An 18,822-nucleotide genomic window follows, 5' to 3' on the forward strand; every position below is an offset into this window, starting at 1 on the left:
TTCAGCTTCCACATATGCTATAATATAAGTTGCGATCTTAACATGCAAACAAGCTTATTAATTCAACATCATGTTGAGAACATAAGAGGAGGAAGATGCCTGTGCAAGACCAAGAATATACTCTCTGGTACATAAACCTCTGCCACATCTCTGTCATTGCTTATTCCCCTGTTGCAGGCCTCCTGAATCTGAAAGTGGAAGTTTTCAAATTTCCTGTGTTTCCGGCTGTGTGAGCTGTGCTTTCTGTTTCTGTGTGTGGTGGCTAACAGTACCCAGAACTGGAATACCACCAAAGAGCTGATGGGCACCGCCCACCACATGGGACCTCAAAAGCCCACATGCCCCCTACCCTGTCTGTTCCTTTGGCTTGCGGATTGCTTAGATAGCAAACGGGTGTACATTATCAGGGTTGTTGAAATATGTCTGACTCCCAGCAGAGCAGCAAGAGCCTTGTGAAGCCAGCGTGGCTGGGAGCAGTGACCACCAGCCACGAGGTGACCCCATACCACCATGTGGCCATATCTGGGCCAATGGAGGGGAGCCAGGAGGCTCAAGGCCGGGGTAGGGGCCTCTTCGGCAGTGAGCTCTGAAGTGGCTCTAGGTGGCTACCAAGGTGGCGTGAACCACCGGAGGGGATTTACACGCACTGTAAAACCTGCCGGGGCAAGGGAAGAGAGAAGCTGCTGAAGAAATGGGGTTTCAATGGTGTAGTGCCTTTCCTGCTCATCATGGAGGAGAGGAAACAGGTGTGCCAGAGAAACAGGTGAGAGGAAACAGGTGGTGCCTCTGGTGCCATTTTCCCTGACTGGGCCTGAGAGGAAGGTATGTTCTGATGAGAAGGCTGGCTGCCAACGTCTATCAGAGATTTTCAGTGTATATTTTCTGTTTTTCAGGTGATTTCCCAAAGCGCTTACTGGGGTTCTCCCTCCAGAGCAGTCCAGCTGTTGGGAAAGTGATTTCCGATTGGTATGGAGGGCGTGGGGCTGCCGCTCTCTGAAGGGCACAGCTTTCCGGGGTGCTGTGCAGTCCATGTCTCCTATCCAGTATGGGTTTACACCTGTGGGACATGGGGAGAGGGACCAGGTTACTTCTCCTAGCTTTGGAAATTTCTGCACGTTCATCTGATCAGGTAAATTTCCCTTAGAACAGTTTTTTTCCAGCTGTAAATCTTTCTGAAGGGAGCAATCTTTTTAATTCTAACTGTGGGAATAGTCATTAGTGTTAATTATATTAAAAACAAACATTCCCTACCAGAAGAGCATCAGCTTATTTAGAATATACCTTGATAAACATAAAATAGAATGTTTACATGCAAAACATTGATGCCTTTATGTGGTAGCAGCTCTTAGCTGAGGATCTCAGACTGTCTGGACAGCAGCTGTGCTATCTCCCAACACTGCAAACAAAGTGCTGTGCTGTACACTCCCAGAACACCACAAGAGAAAAGATGATTTCTTTGCAACTTACTGGTTGAGTTACTGCGTGTCCGTTGACACAAGGCTTTACTTCGCAGAAAACAACCATTTTGTATTTCCAAAGGCCTTTCCTTACAGGCTGACGTTTCCTTAGAGGTGAAAAAACAAAAGACCCGAGAATATATTAAATAGAATACCTCCATCTGTTGACTTTTTCTACTAAGGGTAATACTATGCAAGAAACTCTTGAAAGTGATCTCAATTTAAAAACAAAATTTCTCCTAATTTGGCTTGTAGCTTGAATTGAAACCATTGAGCAAAATTAATTACTTAAAATACGCACGATGATAATGTAGAATATAGCTCAAAGCTTTGTCAAAGAAATTTGATTATAATTTGCCAAAGGAATAAGGTAGAAATAGATTCTTCAGTCAGAATGGACATAAAATTAGTGGACATCGCCAGTCAATTCAGACAGACTAATGTTTTGATGTATGGATAAAGTGTAGCCATCCCACTTTAATTTTTGAGGATGACTGGTGCTTTTAGGCACCTTTTTCTTAGAGGAGCATTATTTTCAAAACAAAAATGTTCAGGCTCAGATTTATAATAGTGAATGGGTGTCTAACTCCTGCTCATCCTAGAATAATGCCCAAATATGTGTATTTAGCAACTCTGAGGACAAGGCTTGAGTATTTTTCAAAAACTAAATAATAAATTATAAATGATAATAAATAAATGTTAACTTCTGAATAACAGTTCCTTGTAAGGCATAATGCCTGGATGTGTATGTTTCCTGATAGTCCTGTTTCTGTTATGACATAGGGAATGCCATTGATGATGAAGGAATCACAGTTAAAGGAAGAACATTATTGGGTGCTGACAGCGTAGGGAAATTGATTTAGTAAAACTCCAGATATAAAAGGGTTTTGCTCAGCAGTATTCTGCAGAGGTAAGAAAGACACAGAGAACGTTCATAGTCAGTTCCATATGTTCTACTGTGTCTGGAGCCAACCAGGACAAATACTTTCTTCCAAATTTTAGGAGCCAAATTTTTAGTACTGCCTTTTTTTTTTTTTTCTCTCTCTCAAGAACGGACAAATGGTAATTTTCCTCTTTGACAGCAGGTGGAGGCATTTGTCACGTAGCTGAATCATACTAGAGCTTTCCTCCTAGTGAAATCTTGAGAATAAAAAATGCAGAGAGCGTCCTCAAAGAGGCGTTGTGGAACTGGTTTTGCAGCGTTTCTTTTATAAGCTAGCTTGTTTGAAAAGCCTTTGCTCTCAACCCTTAAGTATTTTGATTCAAGCTTGTCTTTAGTTGCACAGGTCACCTGCCATTGCAAGGTGGTACTGTGCTACAGAAGTTTGACAAATCTCTGGCCGCTCAGCTGCTTAAGGGAGAGAAAATAAGGAAAAATCTTGGCAGAACCATGCAGACATCTGAGTGAGACAGTTCACAACTCTGCAGTCCTGGAAGGAGATACACTTCACCCAGGCCAGATAGCAGATCCAGTCAGGAATACTTCCTCAGTCTAGGATTATACCAGAGTTTTCTATGTGTTCCTATTATAGATAGTAATAATTTAAAAAAAAAAAAAACAACAACAACAACTAGATGGTAACTTTTTTCCTTGAAGATCAAGACCCTAAGCCTGCAACAAACCTCTGGCTAAACTCTATTGTCTTCAAAGTGGCAAATGTGTGGTAGGGGACAAACCTCCAACATTTGCAAGTGGAAAACTTTTAGTGCCATCTGGTTTGGGGTGGTGAAAAGGGTCTAATCCAAAGAAACAGATCACAAGAGTTTCTCCCTGAAAGATTTAGTGATAACCCAGGGTTGCTGACCTGTAATGCCTGCTGTTTCCCTTTCTCTGTAGTAGATTCTGTTAACCTTTATCACAAGAACTACCCAGCTACAGATCCTAGATTTAAAAAGAAAAAAAAAACAAACCCTACTTCAGTACAGGAGCTGCTTTCCGGCTTCTGGGTTCGTGGATCTTCCCTTAATCCACCTCTTCTTTTTCTCAGCTTCCAAAGGGAAAATGAACATTGGCAAGCCATGTGTTTCTAAAAGGAGGGATTGTACAGACTTTGCTAGAATTTCCCAGGGCCTTGGCTTCTCCATAGCCTCTGTTTATCTGGGAAAAAAAGCTATGCTGAGAGCTACCAGTCTGACCACAAGAGGTTTGGGGTTTAGTCAAAAAGAGCAAAACCATGTCCTTCAAATGTCTGATGTACAAATTCCCTTTCTCTCTCTCAAGTAAATGTTGTCAAATCACCCCATAGTTGTGGGGGGAAACACAACTTTCATGCTTACTTTGCTAGCCATCACCATGCTCACCAGCTGTGTTGTTGACTGAATGAGAGATTCAGCCTCTTTGCTGGACAGGTCTTTAAGTGATTGTCCATTTAGTGTTAACAGTTCATTCCTTGGACTCAGACATCCATCCCTTAAAAAGAAATAAAGAAGAAGAAAATTAATGAATATCATTTTACAGGCAAAGAAAAATATGTGCTACATGCCTCACTTGAGGAGTCAACTGCAATCTCCCCTTTGCCTTGAACAGAGCTATTCTGACATGTTTTAATGTATTATATACTCCATCTCAGGGTATATACCCCATTCCTAGGCTATGATTACTCTGCCTTTGCTATCAGGGCTCTTGTTTTGCCTTAAGTCTTCAGTGCCAAAGGGTTCAAGCCACTGAGATGCGTGCTATCTATAGGGACAGAGCTCAGGTGTGAGACAATCCCTCCCATTTTCTGTGTTTCCTTGGCTGGAAGCTCCCATGCTGGCCAGCTTGTTACATGTAGGTAGATGCTCAAGGAGTAAGGGCTTGCATTCAGGTTACTGCAACAGCAGAGAAGAGCCCAAACTTGTCACTAAATGCTGGTTGTGCAAAATCAGTGCAGACAAATAGTTCCCTAACAAGCTTGCTGATTCCACATGTGCTGTACCTGTTTGTTGTGCCTCCAGCAGGTACCTGGCAGCCTGAGAAACCTTTCCAGAGAGAGGCACAGTTTGGACTCCTAGAAAGCTTGATTCCTGAGCTGCTGTTCCCTCTGGTTGCACACAGTCTGCAGATGCAGTTGTCCTGATTCAGAAAAATGAAAGATTGCATTAAAGAAAATGTACCAAGGATGCTAAAAGTTACATTCATTTTTATTGTGTCTCGTGAAGAAATGCTGAAAATTATCTTAGAACCAGATTGCCTCCAAGAGGAACAGGAATTGGCCTTTAATGATGTGCATTGTGAAGGAATAATTATATGATTAAGTCAGTGTTTTAAAAAATTGTTGTCTTTAGCTTCTGGATAAAAGAAGGAAGAGGAAGAACACTGCATAGAGGGGAAGAGAACTGACAGTACATTTGTAATAGCAGCTGGCTAAATTTTGTTTATGCTGACTATTATAAGAAAAGACAGGGAGGAAAAGTAAACATACACCAGAAAAGGAAATACTCCAAAAAACATGATAGCTCTGAATGAAAAATAAGTGTATACAAAACACTAGGAGCTCCACCCTGGCTGCTGTCTTGTTAAGTAGTGGGCAGGGGAGCAAAGATGACTGCAACATTGGAAGGTTTTGTCCTCCCCAGTCTGGTTGAGGTTGCTGTAGTCTATGTGTCGCATCTGGAGGCCTAATTGTAAGCACATTTGTAACACAGTTATGAATCATTAGCATATGGGCATACAGAAAGAGAAATAGTCTTAAATCACATGAGTAAATAAAGCAAGGAATGGCTTGACTAAGCATACGAAGGACAACACTTCTGTCTAGGAAATACAGTCCTGCAGCACAAACGCTTGAACACTTAATCTGAAAAGACAAAGAAAGCTGGAAAGCTAACGCAGAATTTTTTCTCCATCTTCTCAGTACACCTCCTACTTCAAGTATTCATTCTCTCTGAGCTAAATCCACCTTCCCTGCCCTCACCAGCCTCCCCAAACTCCACAAAGTGAACAAGGTCTTCAGCGTGTTTTGGATCCAGGCTTGTTCCCAGCAGAGCTTTATGACTGAGGCATGGATAGCAGGGATTCACACTTCATACATCAGGACAGGCCATGGTCAGCAGTGCTGTCTTGTTCACCAGACACAGCAGTGGTCAGCTGTCTGTATTGCTCCAGGGTCCACTTCTCAGAGTGTCATGGACAATTTCCAGTGATTTGTATTCTCTGACAGCAGAAGGAAAGCTATATAACCACCTTCTTTAGCATCTCTAGAGCTTCTTCCTCCCCTAAGCAGAGTTCATTCAGCCCTGAGGGTTACTGTGCCCTTTCACCACAGATCAATAGGGATCACATTATACCCAACTGTCAGCAAAGGCAAACTTTGAATTTGCAGCAATTTCAGTAAAGGTCATTATCATCCCAGCTGGCCGCTGGAGCTTGGTTCCCATTCTGAAACCTGCCAGAGTAAATCCAAGGCTGTTAATGAATGAAGTATTTGAGTTTGAGCCCTAGACTCACTGCAGACTGAATTCAGTAGGTAACGGATAAGGGCTATGCTTGTATCGACTGACTTGCTAACTCTGTGGGTTTGCTTACATTCCAGATTGTCTGCCATTAATGAGGAGCGTCTGAATTTTACGAAGCTCTTTTGTTCCTGAAGAGTGCTTCCAGTGAGTAATAAGTAAGTGTATGAGTATGGACAGGATTTCATTTTAAACCAGTTTGTTTGAACTCTAGTATTGGTTTTGGAACTTCTGCATTTACTTTTCACCCAAGGTTAAATATATTTGGGAAATATATGCTTGAAATCAGGACTGTGTTATGTTATTTTCCATCTCATGGCAATGCTTTAAAGTCTTCAGCATGGTAACAAAATAACTTCTGATGTCTTGAAATGTCCAATCTTGAGTAAAAAAGAATATCGTTTTATACATCAGTGAGAAATTACAGACCACATTTGGCATAGGTGAAGCATCCATTAAATTCACAGGGTTCTCGGAAGAACGGTGTGCTAATTGTGAAACACTAGAGATGTAAGATAGATATTAAAGGTAGGAGCCCTTGTGATTGTGTTCTGCTCCCTTGAAATGTACAGATGTTTGCTTTCTGCTGCTGGTCAGGCACACAGAGAACTTCATGTAACTGTTCTTCTTGTCCATTCCCGTCTTAATTTTCATTTAATGGTGGGCCTCTTCAGGCCACCCCCAGCCTCTCTCATGCTTATTCCCTTCCAAGAACTTGTTCTTAGTGCACAGCTGCTGCGCACATAGTATTTATAAAACTCTTTGTAATTATTTGTCAGAAAGGCGTTTGGCTATCATCAGTTTCCCAGGACATCACAGAGGTGCAGTGTGTTTGGCTCTGAGTTTGTTTATTGCGGCACCGTGTCAGCCCTTTGGGGAAGGTGTTTTGTGCAATGGATGGGACAAGTGCAAGGCTGGAAATTTTGGGTTGTGTTGGGACATACGTGTGAAATGACACTAATGAGAACTTATATGAATTTTATTCCCAAGAGCAATCAGTTGCATGCACTTAGTTAGAAAGAAAGGACTTAAATCCATTGTGCATTGTAGAGAAGTCTTGGGAACAATATTTCCTTAACTCTGGCGTCATCTTACCAAGTCAGGCAACATTTCAAATAGGCTCTGTGTGTCAATAGTTTTTGAAACACATTTATGTGAATTACTTCAAAAAAAAAAAAAAAGGTTTATGGGACTGGAGGGACACGTGGCAGTATCTGTATGTTGTCAGTGTTTGCACTTCTTTTGGGCCCTGGATATGGATCGCTGTATTCACATCCAAGTTATTGCAACATGACAGAAAATTAAGAAAAGCTGTTCTGTAGAAAAATAAACACTTGACCACTTCACGTGCCAGCAGTCGATTTGCTTTGGGTTTTGTTCTTTAATGTCTTTTATTTCCTGTCTCACTTATTATTATATGCATAGAAATATTGCTGATGGTTCCAAGAGTAAAGGCAGTATTTGTTTTCATTCTCCTCCCTTTTAACGTGCCCTGCTGTTTTTCCACAGTGATTTATAGCTCTGTAGCGAACGCTGAAAATTTGCTAAAGTAAGGTTGGGAGGTTGGGGAGGGAGGGAATGGGCAGGTGGATTCTAGGTCAACTTTGCCTACTCGTTATTAGTGCATATTTTTAAGCGCATGTTTGCTGCCAGTGAATAAAATCTATCTGCTTACAAGGGGCTTTGCAACCCAGCACTTCAGGACTCTGGGGAAATTTGTGTTTGCATTGCCCATTGCCGTGAAACCAAAGTGAAGATGGTCTGCAGGAGTGCATTATAAACAAAATTAGTCTTTAAGCTGAAGCCGTTTGGCTGAAACATTAAAATCAAAGGGGGAGTTCAAGAGTCTTCCTAAATGCATTTATGTTGCAGGTGAGAGTAAATTAATATTTCATGTGCTTTGCTCTGGAAAAGTAATTTGCAAGTCCAGACAAATTCTCTCCTCCTGCTCCCCTTCTTTTGTCATGCCAAATGAAAAATTTCTGAGGATGTTTTTCTATCTGCTATTTAAGAGATTTCTTTTCCCTTCATGTTCTCATTAGACATTTTGAGCCCAGAGTCCTGTCTCAAAACATCTCATTCCAGATGTTGTTTTGAAGTAAGGGTAACCATGGCATCTGTGAAAAACTAAAAAACTTTTGTGCACTCTTAACATAAGACACACTAGTTAGATTGTCTGAAATGAAGTGTTATACAAGGCTGGTTCACGTAAGGTCTTTGACTCCGTTAACTAAGCATATGACAATGAGCTGATTGACTGCTGGTTAAAAAAAAGGCCAAAAACACACAAAAAGCAAAAAAATTAAAACAGTACAATGGTGAATTTAAATGTTTGGCTTTTCTGCCTTCCCAGCTGTGAAATGGCTGGGATTTCCAAGTGGAAGATGAAGAGATCACAGCCTTTTGGGATTTTCTTCAAGAAACCTCTTTTCCTGCATCATTTCTAACAGAGAGTCTCTTTGGCATAAACTGACATGACTCCACTGATTCTGACATGCCTCAGCCAAAGCCTTGGTCCTTCCAAAATATTTATAGTAGATGTAATTCATTTTCCCAGCAGCATATTCCCTTTGCAATTAATGAAATGGTAGAAGCCAGAAAGCCTTTGAATGAAGCAAGGGATCGGGGCAAGGGATTCAGGTTGTGTCCTAGATACACAATCAGCTTATCAGATATTTAAGACAGACCTTTCCACCCATCATCTGGGTTCCAGTTTGTTTTTTTTGGGAGCCTGTACCCTGGCCCACATTTTGCTGCATGCACTGTCTTAACGTTATTGCCTCTTTCCCAACTTGCTCTGGGGATAGCATGGCCCTGATGTCACAAAAGCAAGAAGGCTGGGAAGATGGACAGAACAAACAGAAAAAGGGAGGAGAAAACAGAAATGTCCAAATAAATGGAGTCTCCTCTACTTGCTTTGTTTTTGCATCCTTGCCATAGGCTCATGTTCAAGACATTACAGTCTGTTGCCATAACACTTGTCCTGGTACCAAGGAGCCAGCTAACTGGCTTCTGCACAAAGGCAAGTTAATAAAAATAATTCTTGTGACAACCAAGGGAGAAAATAACCTTTTGCTTTTTTTCTCCTTCAAGCAGAGGGTCAGGAACAAAGGGAAGCAAGGAAGGAGAAGTTTCTAGAACTGAGTGGAGCAGTGCAGATCAGCTTGGATCGAGTGTTTATGTAACGAACCAGTCCTTCCCTTTTACAGTTTATTCTAGATGGTTTTTTCACCCACTTCTGCCAAACTCACTGGTAACCGTTGGTGCTTCCCAGGCTGTCCTCGGTGCAGGGAGGAGAGCCCTTGACTGAAAAGGAATGCTTCTGGAAGCATCTCTCAAACCCTGTGAGACTGCTGCTTTCCAAAGAATGAGTCAATATTCTCTCGTCCATCTGACAAACTATAAAGCCTCAGATTTAGTAATGACATGAACAGGCAAGGCTGTCTTCAACAGAGTTTTCTTTGTCAAATGTATCAGGTATCAGACATAGCTTGCTGTTTTTTGGTTTCTTTTCAGGCCACCCAAAAACTGCTAATTTTGTGAGAAGCAAACTATAAAGGAGATCTGTTTATTTATACATAGAAAAGCTGGTTTCCCAGCTCTGTCAGTGCTAGAGTAAGTGCACCTCATCTTAGAAGCTAAGTGGTCCATGAGCTGGCTGGATGGATGATGCCCAAGTAATGTCACATGCTGTAAGCACAATGAGCTATAGTCGATATGAGCGAATCTTGGAACACGGAAACCAAATGAATTAAAAAACCATTCTCATTAGTGCTAGCAGTCCATTTAGAGAAGGAAAATAAATCCTCGCTATTTAGAATATGTAATGAAAGTAGCGGACATGCACTGAAGTATTCAGTGTGAGAGATTAATGGATCAGACTGAGAAATTCTTTCCCAGGTAACATCTTGCAATGCATACGTTACATACTATAAGATTTGGTCCAGGTTTTCTTTGCCTGGCTGTGCATAGTGATGTATTATTTACTACTTTTGCTTTTTGTACAATCAACCAGACAGAAAGAACGAGATGGTTGGGAAGTCCATGAAATAATAGCTTTTTGGTGTGGCAAAAAGAGCAGTTGGGAGGCAGAAAAGGAAAAATATGTGCCTCTAACACATATGTTGAAGTCCCAAAATGTTGTTTTGCTTATGGTTTATGTAATAGTGAATCTCATGCAATTGAGTGGGTACGGCTCAGAGAGATCTAGTGGGTGGCATCCCTGGCCAAGGCAGAGGGGGTGGAACTAGATGATTTTTAAGATCTCTTCCAACCCAAGCCATTCTATGATCCCATGAAATACTTAAGATTTTAAGTAGAAGAGTGGAACTAATGTTTGGATGACTGATGTTCCAGGTTCTCCACTAGTTCTGAGGAAGAGACACACAGGGAGCATTAAATCATGCTGCACTTTTAACCATTCTTCTCTCCTTCCATGTATAACAAAAAAAAAATGAAGTTGTTCAGTTGCATGAGAGTTACTAGCACCTTCAGAGACATACTTAAGACTGTAGGGAATGGAAAGCAAAAGAGCAGTGGGATAACCTCAACAACACCACAGAAAGAATGGAATCAATTTTCTTGAACAGAGGCAAGGATCCTTCAGCTCTGAATCACACATCGTGAATTTCTGAAGTGTCACGTGGAGATGAAGAGAGAGTGTCATACATTAAGACTTGAAAAATACTTGCTGTCTCTTTTCTTAAACAGAGAATTTTCAAGCTTAAGATAAGACATATGGTACAGAAAGATTATGACAGGCTTGTGCCATATGGAAAATAGAAATCACTGCTTTCGTAATATAAGGCAAAGTCTCAGCATCAGTGGTACAGGATAAGGTCAGTGTAGCTGTTACCGAAGTTCGTCCTATTTAGCATGCTGAGATAAGGCTTCTCACAGCCACTGATCCATTACTGTGGAAGGAAGGAATATTAGCAAGTGGCATCTGAAGAAGTCTGTATTGTTATGAGAGCTTTGAAAAGGGAATTCAACGTGCGTGTTGTCTACAGTGTCAGTGAGCAACCCAGCTGCAGTTTTAAAGGCCTAATTCTGACTGATTTCTGTCACCATCCATCCAGGCTCCTGACCCTTCCCGTTCAGTGACACTAACACACCAGCCTAAGAGGGGGTTGATTCCCTCACCAATGATACTTAACTGTACAACAGCATTAGGTATGAGACTTAATCTGTTCCCCTGATCCCTATTTGAGCTCTTTGCCAGCTAGAAAAGCAAATAACTTACAGTCTGCAGTGAGATACTGAAGAGTTTCACAATGGTTTTTGGATCCTGACATGTTTTGGAGGTATACGAGAAAGCAGGCTGCGAGAATTGACAAGAAAACATATCAGCTGTGCTAAGAAGAGAAAAGGGAGAGTGACAGAGGCCAGCTCCTTAGTTACTCACAGACGGAAATCAGCAGAGTGTATACTGGCTGTTTCCAAATGAGAGGAGGTGCTATGGTTTTGCAGGTGTATTTTGGGACTTCAGTCATTTCCACCTATTTTTGTTTTCTATCAGAATGCAATAGAAAGTTGGCTTGCTTTTTGTCTTTGTTCTGCAGATTTGCCCAGGGGCCGAAATACATCATCACCCAATTTTTTGCAATGTGGGACTACATGCTGTGATCATTAATAAGACATTCAAGGAGTAAGGAGAGATTCAGATTTTCAGTGGCACCATGTCTTTAGATGTAGGGGTCTGGTTTCATCAATTTCTACTGAAGGTAATTAAAATAAAATAGAATATGTAAGAAACTGAAGGTAATTAAAATAAAATAGAATATGTAAGAAAGTAGGTGAAAGAAATATAAGCGCTATTATATAATGTAAGACATATAATCCACTATCTGCAAAAGTAAAAAGCAAATGATATAGGGTATTAGAACGGTATTAGATGCCATGAAGATACAGACTGTATTAAAAGTCATGTCACAGTTACAGTGATGTCTCCTTATACTTCACGCCAACAGGGAGAGAGAAACTGAGCAATTAGGATATGTCAGAGAGAAGAAAGCCTTTCTAAAGGCTTCTGATATATATTGCCTAGACTGAGAAATGGCCAGAGATCTGGGGTTAAAATAGTTGGTTCTGGATTAAAGAAAAATGTAGTATTTACATCTCTGGAGAAAGTGACATCTCTGGTTTAGAGCCATCACTCCCTCCTTCCTGAATCAGAGAGAAGGAACATTTGCCTGTGAAATCTCCTGTGTCTTTCATAGCATTAATATGACTTATATTTGCGTAGCTTGTGAAGTCTCATTGTATCATGCTTTACGCATACATTTTTCTATAGTGACAGTTCTGTATGTTGAGCATAATACATATTGCAAGTAGAAAGCACCAGCTGTGCTAGTCTGAATCAGTGAATGGCCTAGCAGCCACTCATTTCATTGCGACGTTAATCAGCAGGGTGCAACAGCCTGGTCAGGAAGCCAATACATTTTCATGCAGCTCATACACAGCAGAAACATTGCAACCTCATAAGCTCTGAAAACGCTGAGTGGAATCCTGTGTTCCTGAGAAATATGAATTAACACATCTAGTAACTACTGCAATGGAAAACCTTACAATATAATACACTGCAATGCCTACCTTGATGAGTAACTTTCTTCTCATGTTGTTGCAGTTCTCATTTGCTGCCGCCTTGGACTGGGCTGTGCTGGTGATGACACATGGAGGATCAGGTGGGCTGTCTTCTGTCTCTGATGTGCTTGGCAGTTGTGCTCTAGGGCAGCAGTCAAATTCCTCTTGACCCCAGCTGGTGGAGATCTCAAAGGGGTCGGGACATTTCTCATCGGGACTAGACCCATCATCGCTGTTTCTGGCATTGCACAGTATAAGTGATCTTGAAATGGAGCGAAACTTTCTTGACTTCCTGTTGCCAGCATTGCTCTTTCGATCCATCTTCAGAGAGCTGGTGGCGCTGCTCTTTTTCCTATCATTCTCCCATTTATGTGGCATGATACCTTCAGTAACTTTCTCTGCTTCTTTGTAGCTAAATATCCTCCAGGAAAGGAAATATAAAATGTAAGTTGTAATATATCCCCACTTAATAACCTACACTACTGAAAAGCCCTAATGAATAAATCGAATCAACAGAGCCTTTCAGTCTGCTAACAGCCACGTGATAGCTCATGACTTGCTAATTCTGTTTCTGTGCAGTGCTCTACTAAATTCTCCTTCACCTTTTCATTCTCTTCACATGCTCCCCAAGCACAATGGAGTGCTTTTAATAAATGTTTTTGATGCTTCCATTGTGCTGCTTCCTTTTGGCTTCTGCTGAATTTGCATGTTGAAATCCCAGATTGAAAAGGAAGATACTTTAAAAGCATTATTCTATCCAGCTAACATTATCTGAAAAGAGGAAGCTCTTTCTGAAGTTTAATTCACAAAACCACTATAATTCAAAGAAGATTAATCAAATTGTCAAGGTTAAGTTCTCTGCCTGCCACATCTGATTTGTAAGTAGCTTAGCAAAAGTAGATCTTAGCCATGAGAAGGTAAGGAATGTCCGGAGCTGTAAAGCTCCTACCTTTGCAGACCAGAACTCACTTAAGACTCGCATTTAACAGTAATATAGAGATCCAGTGAAGCACTTTAGATGTGAATATCTGATTAGGGATTGAACTCTATAAGGGAATATGGCTCCAATACATCAATCAAAAAGTGTTCCATTACAGGAACGGTTTGTTTCGGTGTGTGATGCAGCATACCAAATTAAGAGAAAGTGGAAGAAATGCTGTACAATCAAAATGTGGCAGAGGTTGGAGCTTTTGTAAAATGAAAACAGTAATGAGCATGTTAAGATAACAAAGGGGAGCTTTGTTAAAAGGGCTTCCTTTTTTTCTCAAAAGTTTTGCAGAAATATTTTGTTAGATGTGTGTCAGTGCTAGAAGAAAATTTCAACACGAGCAAGTCTAAACGAATCACTTTGACTTCCTGGCTTGATTTTGATTCATATTTGTTGCAAGAGCTTTTCTGTTCACAGTACCTGACTGCTACCTGTTGAAACTAAAGGATTTGTGTAAATCAAAGAACACTATAAGTGTTATACTGAAAACTGAAAATGGATGTAATTTAAAAAGACATTTTCTAGTATACCAGTGAGGAAAGTTTGCACAATGCTTTACAAAGAGGTTGGCTGCTTGGTTTTGGTTCTGTGCTGAATTAAGTAGGAGCATCTGCACTTTGTACCCAAAATGTCACTGGTGATACAGAAACAGAAGGCAGACTTTCTAAAGGCTCCTTACAGCCGTGACAAGTAACATAGGCCTGCGAGTTCTTACCAAACCAGACCAATATAAGAAATCCAAAGGATTTTATTTTTCACTTTTTATCTTCTCGTACAAGTAACTACAATGAGAAATATATACATAAATGATAAACACTATGCACTTGAGTACCCGGGTTAAGGAGCTATATGGCATTGCTGGAGAAATACACAATTTGGTGTGAATCAGAGTTTGTTTGGATTTATAAAAGTAAAAAATTGCATGTAGGTTTTTCAGGAGGAAATGTATAATGTATTTTCTTCAGTGCACAGAATCTTTTGCTTGTTTTTAGAGAATACGCTCTCTTCTTATGAATAACTTAATTTGCAACCCTGGCCAAATGCAACCACAAGTGTGGAAGGAGGACTGCCCAGCGCTCCCTTTCTGGGATGTAGGCTCAGATGTCCTATTCAGCATGAGCTCTGTTTGTGAGGATACAGAGGGCAGAGGGGATGGGGAAGAGGTTGACATGGAGCTCAGCTTTAACACATGGTCTTTTTGGTTCACTTGCGATATTATTTCTCTAGGATTAATCTCCCTTTCTGCACTATTGAGAGAAGCTTGTTTTCAGAGCCTCTGTGGTGAAGCTTGGTTTGAAATGCAGAGATGAAAAGAGCAATGAATTACAATAATTTTGAGAACTGAAGAAATTGTTGATGTAATTCAGTATCACAAGCTTGCAATTTTTGTGTGTTTTTTCATTGATTGCATTAGTTACAAGCTGACTGACATTTGTCACTGCTAATACATAAAGACCTTCAAGGTTTGCAGATTTTTATTGATTGTCTGTTTTTAGCATTTTGGTTAGCTCAAAACTTCAGTATACCATAACATGTATGTATCTAATTTCAACATTTGAGTTATGAAAGCTGTTTATCTTGTAAAGTTGGTGTTGCATTTCCTGCATGTCTGAGGGCATCTTAGAGGAGGAGGAAAATGAAATCTGGCCCATTAGACCAGAGTGTGGAGTTGGAAAAAAAAATGGGATGGTCAAGATGAGGGGAGTTTCACACCTTGCTAACATATTGGGGTAACTTCTGCAAGTAACTCTCCTCAGCTTCTAGGTAAAAAGCAATAAAGCTAACTGGCCATGAAACATGCATCACTTGAAAGTCTACAGAAAAGATTGTGGATCCTTCTGTGGTTCTGGCAATCACTATTAGATACAAGCAATAACAGTGTCAGAAATGAGCCTGAATTGTACATTCAGACCTAAACAATCTTGCCTTTGGGGGAAAATTAGAAGAAATAGCATTTTTCATTCAAGGATTTCTGTGTTGTACAAACATTAACTGTACTCTTGCTTCCCTGAAGAGAGAGAATTTTAAAAGAGCCATTAAGCAATGGGTAAGCAGAGGGCTTAATAGCTTAATGGTCAAAATACAGCTCTCTGGAGACTGGTATGCTAGAGTGAAGGATGGGGAGAGATGCAGAGCCCTTCCTCGCTCTGCCTGAAGCTTCTGAGCTTAAGAGCATCAGTACTGAGCACTGCCATCAGTAGTAAGTGCTTCAAAAAGTGTCTCTGATTGTTTCTAAGCACCTGGGATGCAGGGCACATAGAAGCACCTGTTGAAACAGGGAAGGAAACGTTGCTCTCTTCCTTCCCACCCCCCTTCAATGCTCCTGCAAAATTTTACCCTCGGCAGCGAGAACATCCCTTTTGCCATGTTGCATCAGTCTTTTCCCCTACCCTCTCCCTCACCCCCATCAGAGCGTTGTTAGCTCCAAGTCCACATTTAACCCTGAATGACTTACCAGGTATCTCAAGGAAAGCCAGCAGCTGCAGTGAAAAATCTCCAGCAGACCTGGAGATTTCCAGTTAAATACTTGCTTTTGCTCTAGTTTATAGCCCAAGTCCTAACTAAAACAGCATCCTTTCCAAAGCTGCTGGTTCGTAAGTGACAGAAATACATGAGGCACCAAAAATGTAGTATGTACATTTTTCAATAAAAATATCCAAAAATGTTATTTTACACAGAAAACAATATCGCAAGTGCTAGAGAAGCTTTATGATTCATTGCTATATTCCACCAAATTTAATTCAAGGTATCATGGGCGCAGACAATTACTTCAAAGTCAGTTCTCCAAATCATTCATCTTTTCCTCCTGCGCACTCACTGCTTGTCATTTTCTCTTGCCATTCTTATACCTTCAGCATGCCTGATGGAAGTTGTCTGTGGTTTGTAATGCAAACCAAATGTTCTTTCTCTTTTACTTTTTTTTTTTTTTACCCAAGCTTTATTTTTCCAGCTTTGAGTCTAAAAAGCCTTAACTCAGTCTGTCTTCTGCAAACAAAGTAAATGATTTGAGCAGTGCCCATTTGGTTCAAATTTTTGGTTGGATATTATACCAAGCATTTACAAGATGTAAATAATTTGATGTAGCTCCCAGACTGAATGGGAATGCACTGCTGTTAACCATACAGGAGGAAAGTTAGAACTTTTCTTTACTAGCAAGATGAGTTTTATGTTACGAAGTGCTAACAGCATGATACCTTGCATCCTATTTTAATCTAGATCTTGTGATCTCCATCAGATTCATTACTGAGCAGTACTATTAGAACTGAATTGTTGCAGATGCCAAGGATTTCCAGGCAGTAGGAAGAGACAGAGATTTGGAAACACTCTAATAAAAGAGTAAGAAACTCTTGAGAGTTGAATTTACAGTTTTAAAAAAAATCTAATTCTTAAATAAAGATGCAAAAGGAGGAACTTACAACAGCGAGGCAGACAAACCTGACTCCTGCAGAAGGCTGTTCCTCTTCATAGGCCTGGCAAAAAAAGACAGAGTGAATAATTGAAAACACACTCTGATGGTGTCACGTGGTTTGGTTTCAGTAATTCTGCTCAGTACATTGGAACGGGGCTATTGTTTCCTAATTGAAGAAAATGTCAGCAAGGATAGATAAACAAAAGCAATGGGATGCAGTATTGGGGAAATTTTCCAGTGAGCTCCCAGCTACCCAAAGATGACAAGGCTATTTAAGGAGTTTGTGTAATTTGTTTTTACCCATTGCTTTCTGGTCCTAGCATTGATGGGGTCCCAGCATGCTGAGCCTACTGGGGAGTGGGGGGGAATCTGTGCTAATCAAATGCAGGATTTCCTGCTGGATGCTGAGAAGGCAAGCATGTTTCTTGTAATTTTTAGCAGATATTTCAAACGTGAAGCCAGTAAGAATTTCAGAAGCAGTTTCTGTTCCAGGAGGTACTTCTGAATGCCAATCCTTTGTATTACCATGAAGTAGCATGGTCTCTTTAACATACTAATTCTTACATATTTTCCCCTTTATGTGCTGGACTGCAATTTTGTGATCCAATCATATCAAGAACTAAGAAAATTGTTGCTCTTTCCACAGAGCATCTGGGAAATGAGAGCTATGCCACAGATTGCCAGGTGCCTCAATTACACCTTTAATTTGCTGCAAATTGTTCACAGTCCATTCTGGTATTGTGTCAGCTCCCCCCAACAAAACACTGAATTGTACACACTGTCAATGCCACCTTTCTGCCATGTCCCTGGGTATGATCAGCTGTGTCTCATCAGTTAAGAGTCTACTCTTTGCCACCTATCAATTCCCAGCTCTTCTTGCACAGTGGCAACTAAAATGTCCTTTCTCTCAGTCATAGAATCCTAATACCCAATCTGAGCCTCCACTGGCACAACTTAAGGCCATTACCTCCTGTCCTACCATTGTTACCTGGGAGAAGAGGCCAACCTCCACTTTGCTACAACCTCCTTTCAGGGAGTTGAGTAGGATTTATATTTTATTAAGAGAACATTCCAAAGAGGTGTCCCTATTTCAATCAATTAGCATTAGCTGTCTCAGAGAATTTTTTAGCAGTTTACGAACTCCCTATTGTAACTTGTTCCTACCTTCCATTGAAATCAGCTGCACAAGTTGGCTGTTAGGTTGGGTATTCAGAAAAAGTTCTTCTCAGAAAGAGTGGTGAGGCACTGGCACAGGCTGCCCAGGGAGGTGGTGGAGTCACCTTACCTGGAGGTGCTCAAGAACCGTGGGGATGTGGCACTGAGGGACATGGTCAGTGGCCATGGTAGGGGTGAGATGATGGTTAGACTGAATGATTTTAGTGGTCTTTTCCACCCTTAATGATTCTATGATTCTGTACTTTCCACAACAGTGTAGAGAAAAACCTGAACTGTACACGTGGCCCTGCCCAGTTATGGAAATGGCCAACAAAAGAGTGTTTAAGCACCTGCTACCCTTGATATTAAGTGGCCTGAAGATTCTGGTTTTATTGGTCTATCACTAAATTCACAAAGGGGAGAGTGTAAAATGGGTTGTAAAATTTTGCTTGCATTGTCATGTTTAGTGGTCTCCTGTGAATTCTAGGTAAAATGTGGGCAGTAGAGGCCAGCATCTGCTCTGTGAGAATCGCATACTGGGACAAAAAGTGAAGCTGAAAGCTCTGCTTTTTATAGCACCTACTGTAGCCCTGAAATTCTCTGCCCCAGTAATACAATTGTGGCTTATTTATATTTAAAGTGCTTACAAGATGAAGAGAGTTTGGCATTATTTTTCCAACAAATAGGTTTTCAGGCTATGAGTTTTAACCTGGGTGACAGTAAATATGGAATGTTAGCACTGTTTCTTGAATACTAATCCTATAGAGGATCCGCGACTTTGATGCTGAGTAGTGTAC

The 18,822-nt window shown here is 40.8% G+C and overlaps 1 protein-coding gene and 1 long non-coding RNA gene across 3 annotated transcripts in view; one reads left to right on the forward strand and one right to left on the reverse strand.

The window, feature by feature from the left end:
- IL16 (interleukin 16) overlaps positions 1-17,000 on the reverse strand; it is a 32,139-nt gene extending 15,139 nt beyond the window's left edge. The window contains 6 exon segments of the mRNA XM_021407519.1: positions 915-1,057; positions 1,468-1,564; positions 3,735-3,867; positions 4,376-4,512; positions 12,483-12,894; positions 16,878-17,000. Coding sequence (XP_021263194.1) covers positions 915-1,057; positions 1,468-1,564; positions 3,735-3,867; positions 4,376-4,512; positions 12,483-12,894; positions 16,878-16,927 — 972 coding nt within the window. The 5' untranslated portion in view covers positions 16,928-17,000.
- On the forward strand, positions 930-12,598 carry LOC110403816. Of its 2 annotated transcripts, XR_002441841.1 has the most exons (4): positions 930-1,129; positions 5,972-6,049; positions 11,453-11,614; positions 12,517-12,598. It is a non-coding gene; the product is annotated as an uncharacterized LOC110403816 (long non-coding RNA). The 2 variants fall into 2 exon arrangements; XR_002441842.1 differs by lacking the exon at positions 11,453-11,614 and having other exon boundaries at positions 12,517-12,574.

The sequence above is a fragment of the Numida meleagris genome, chromosome 9 (genome assembly GCF_002078875.1).
Source record: "Numida meleagris isolate 19003 breed g44 Domestic line chromosome 9, NumMel1.0, whole genome shotgun sequence".
NCBI lineage: Eukaryota > Metazoa > Chordata > Aves > Galliformes > Numididae > Numida > Numida meleagris.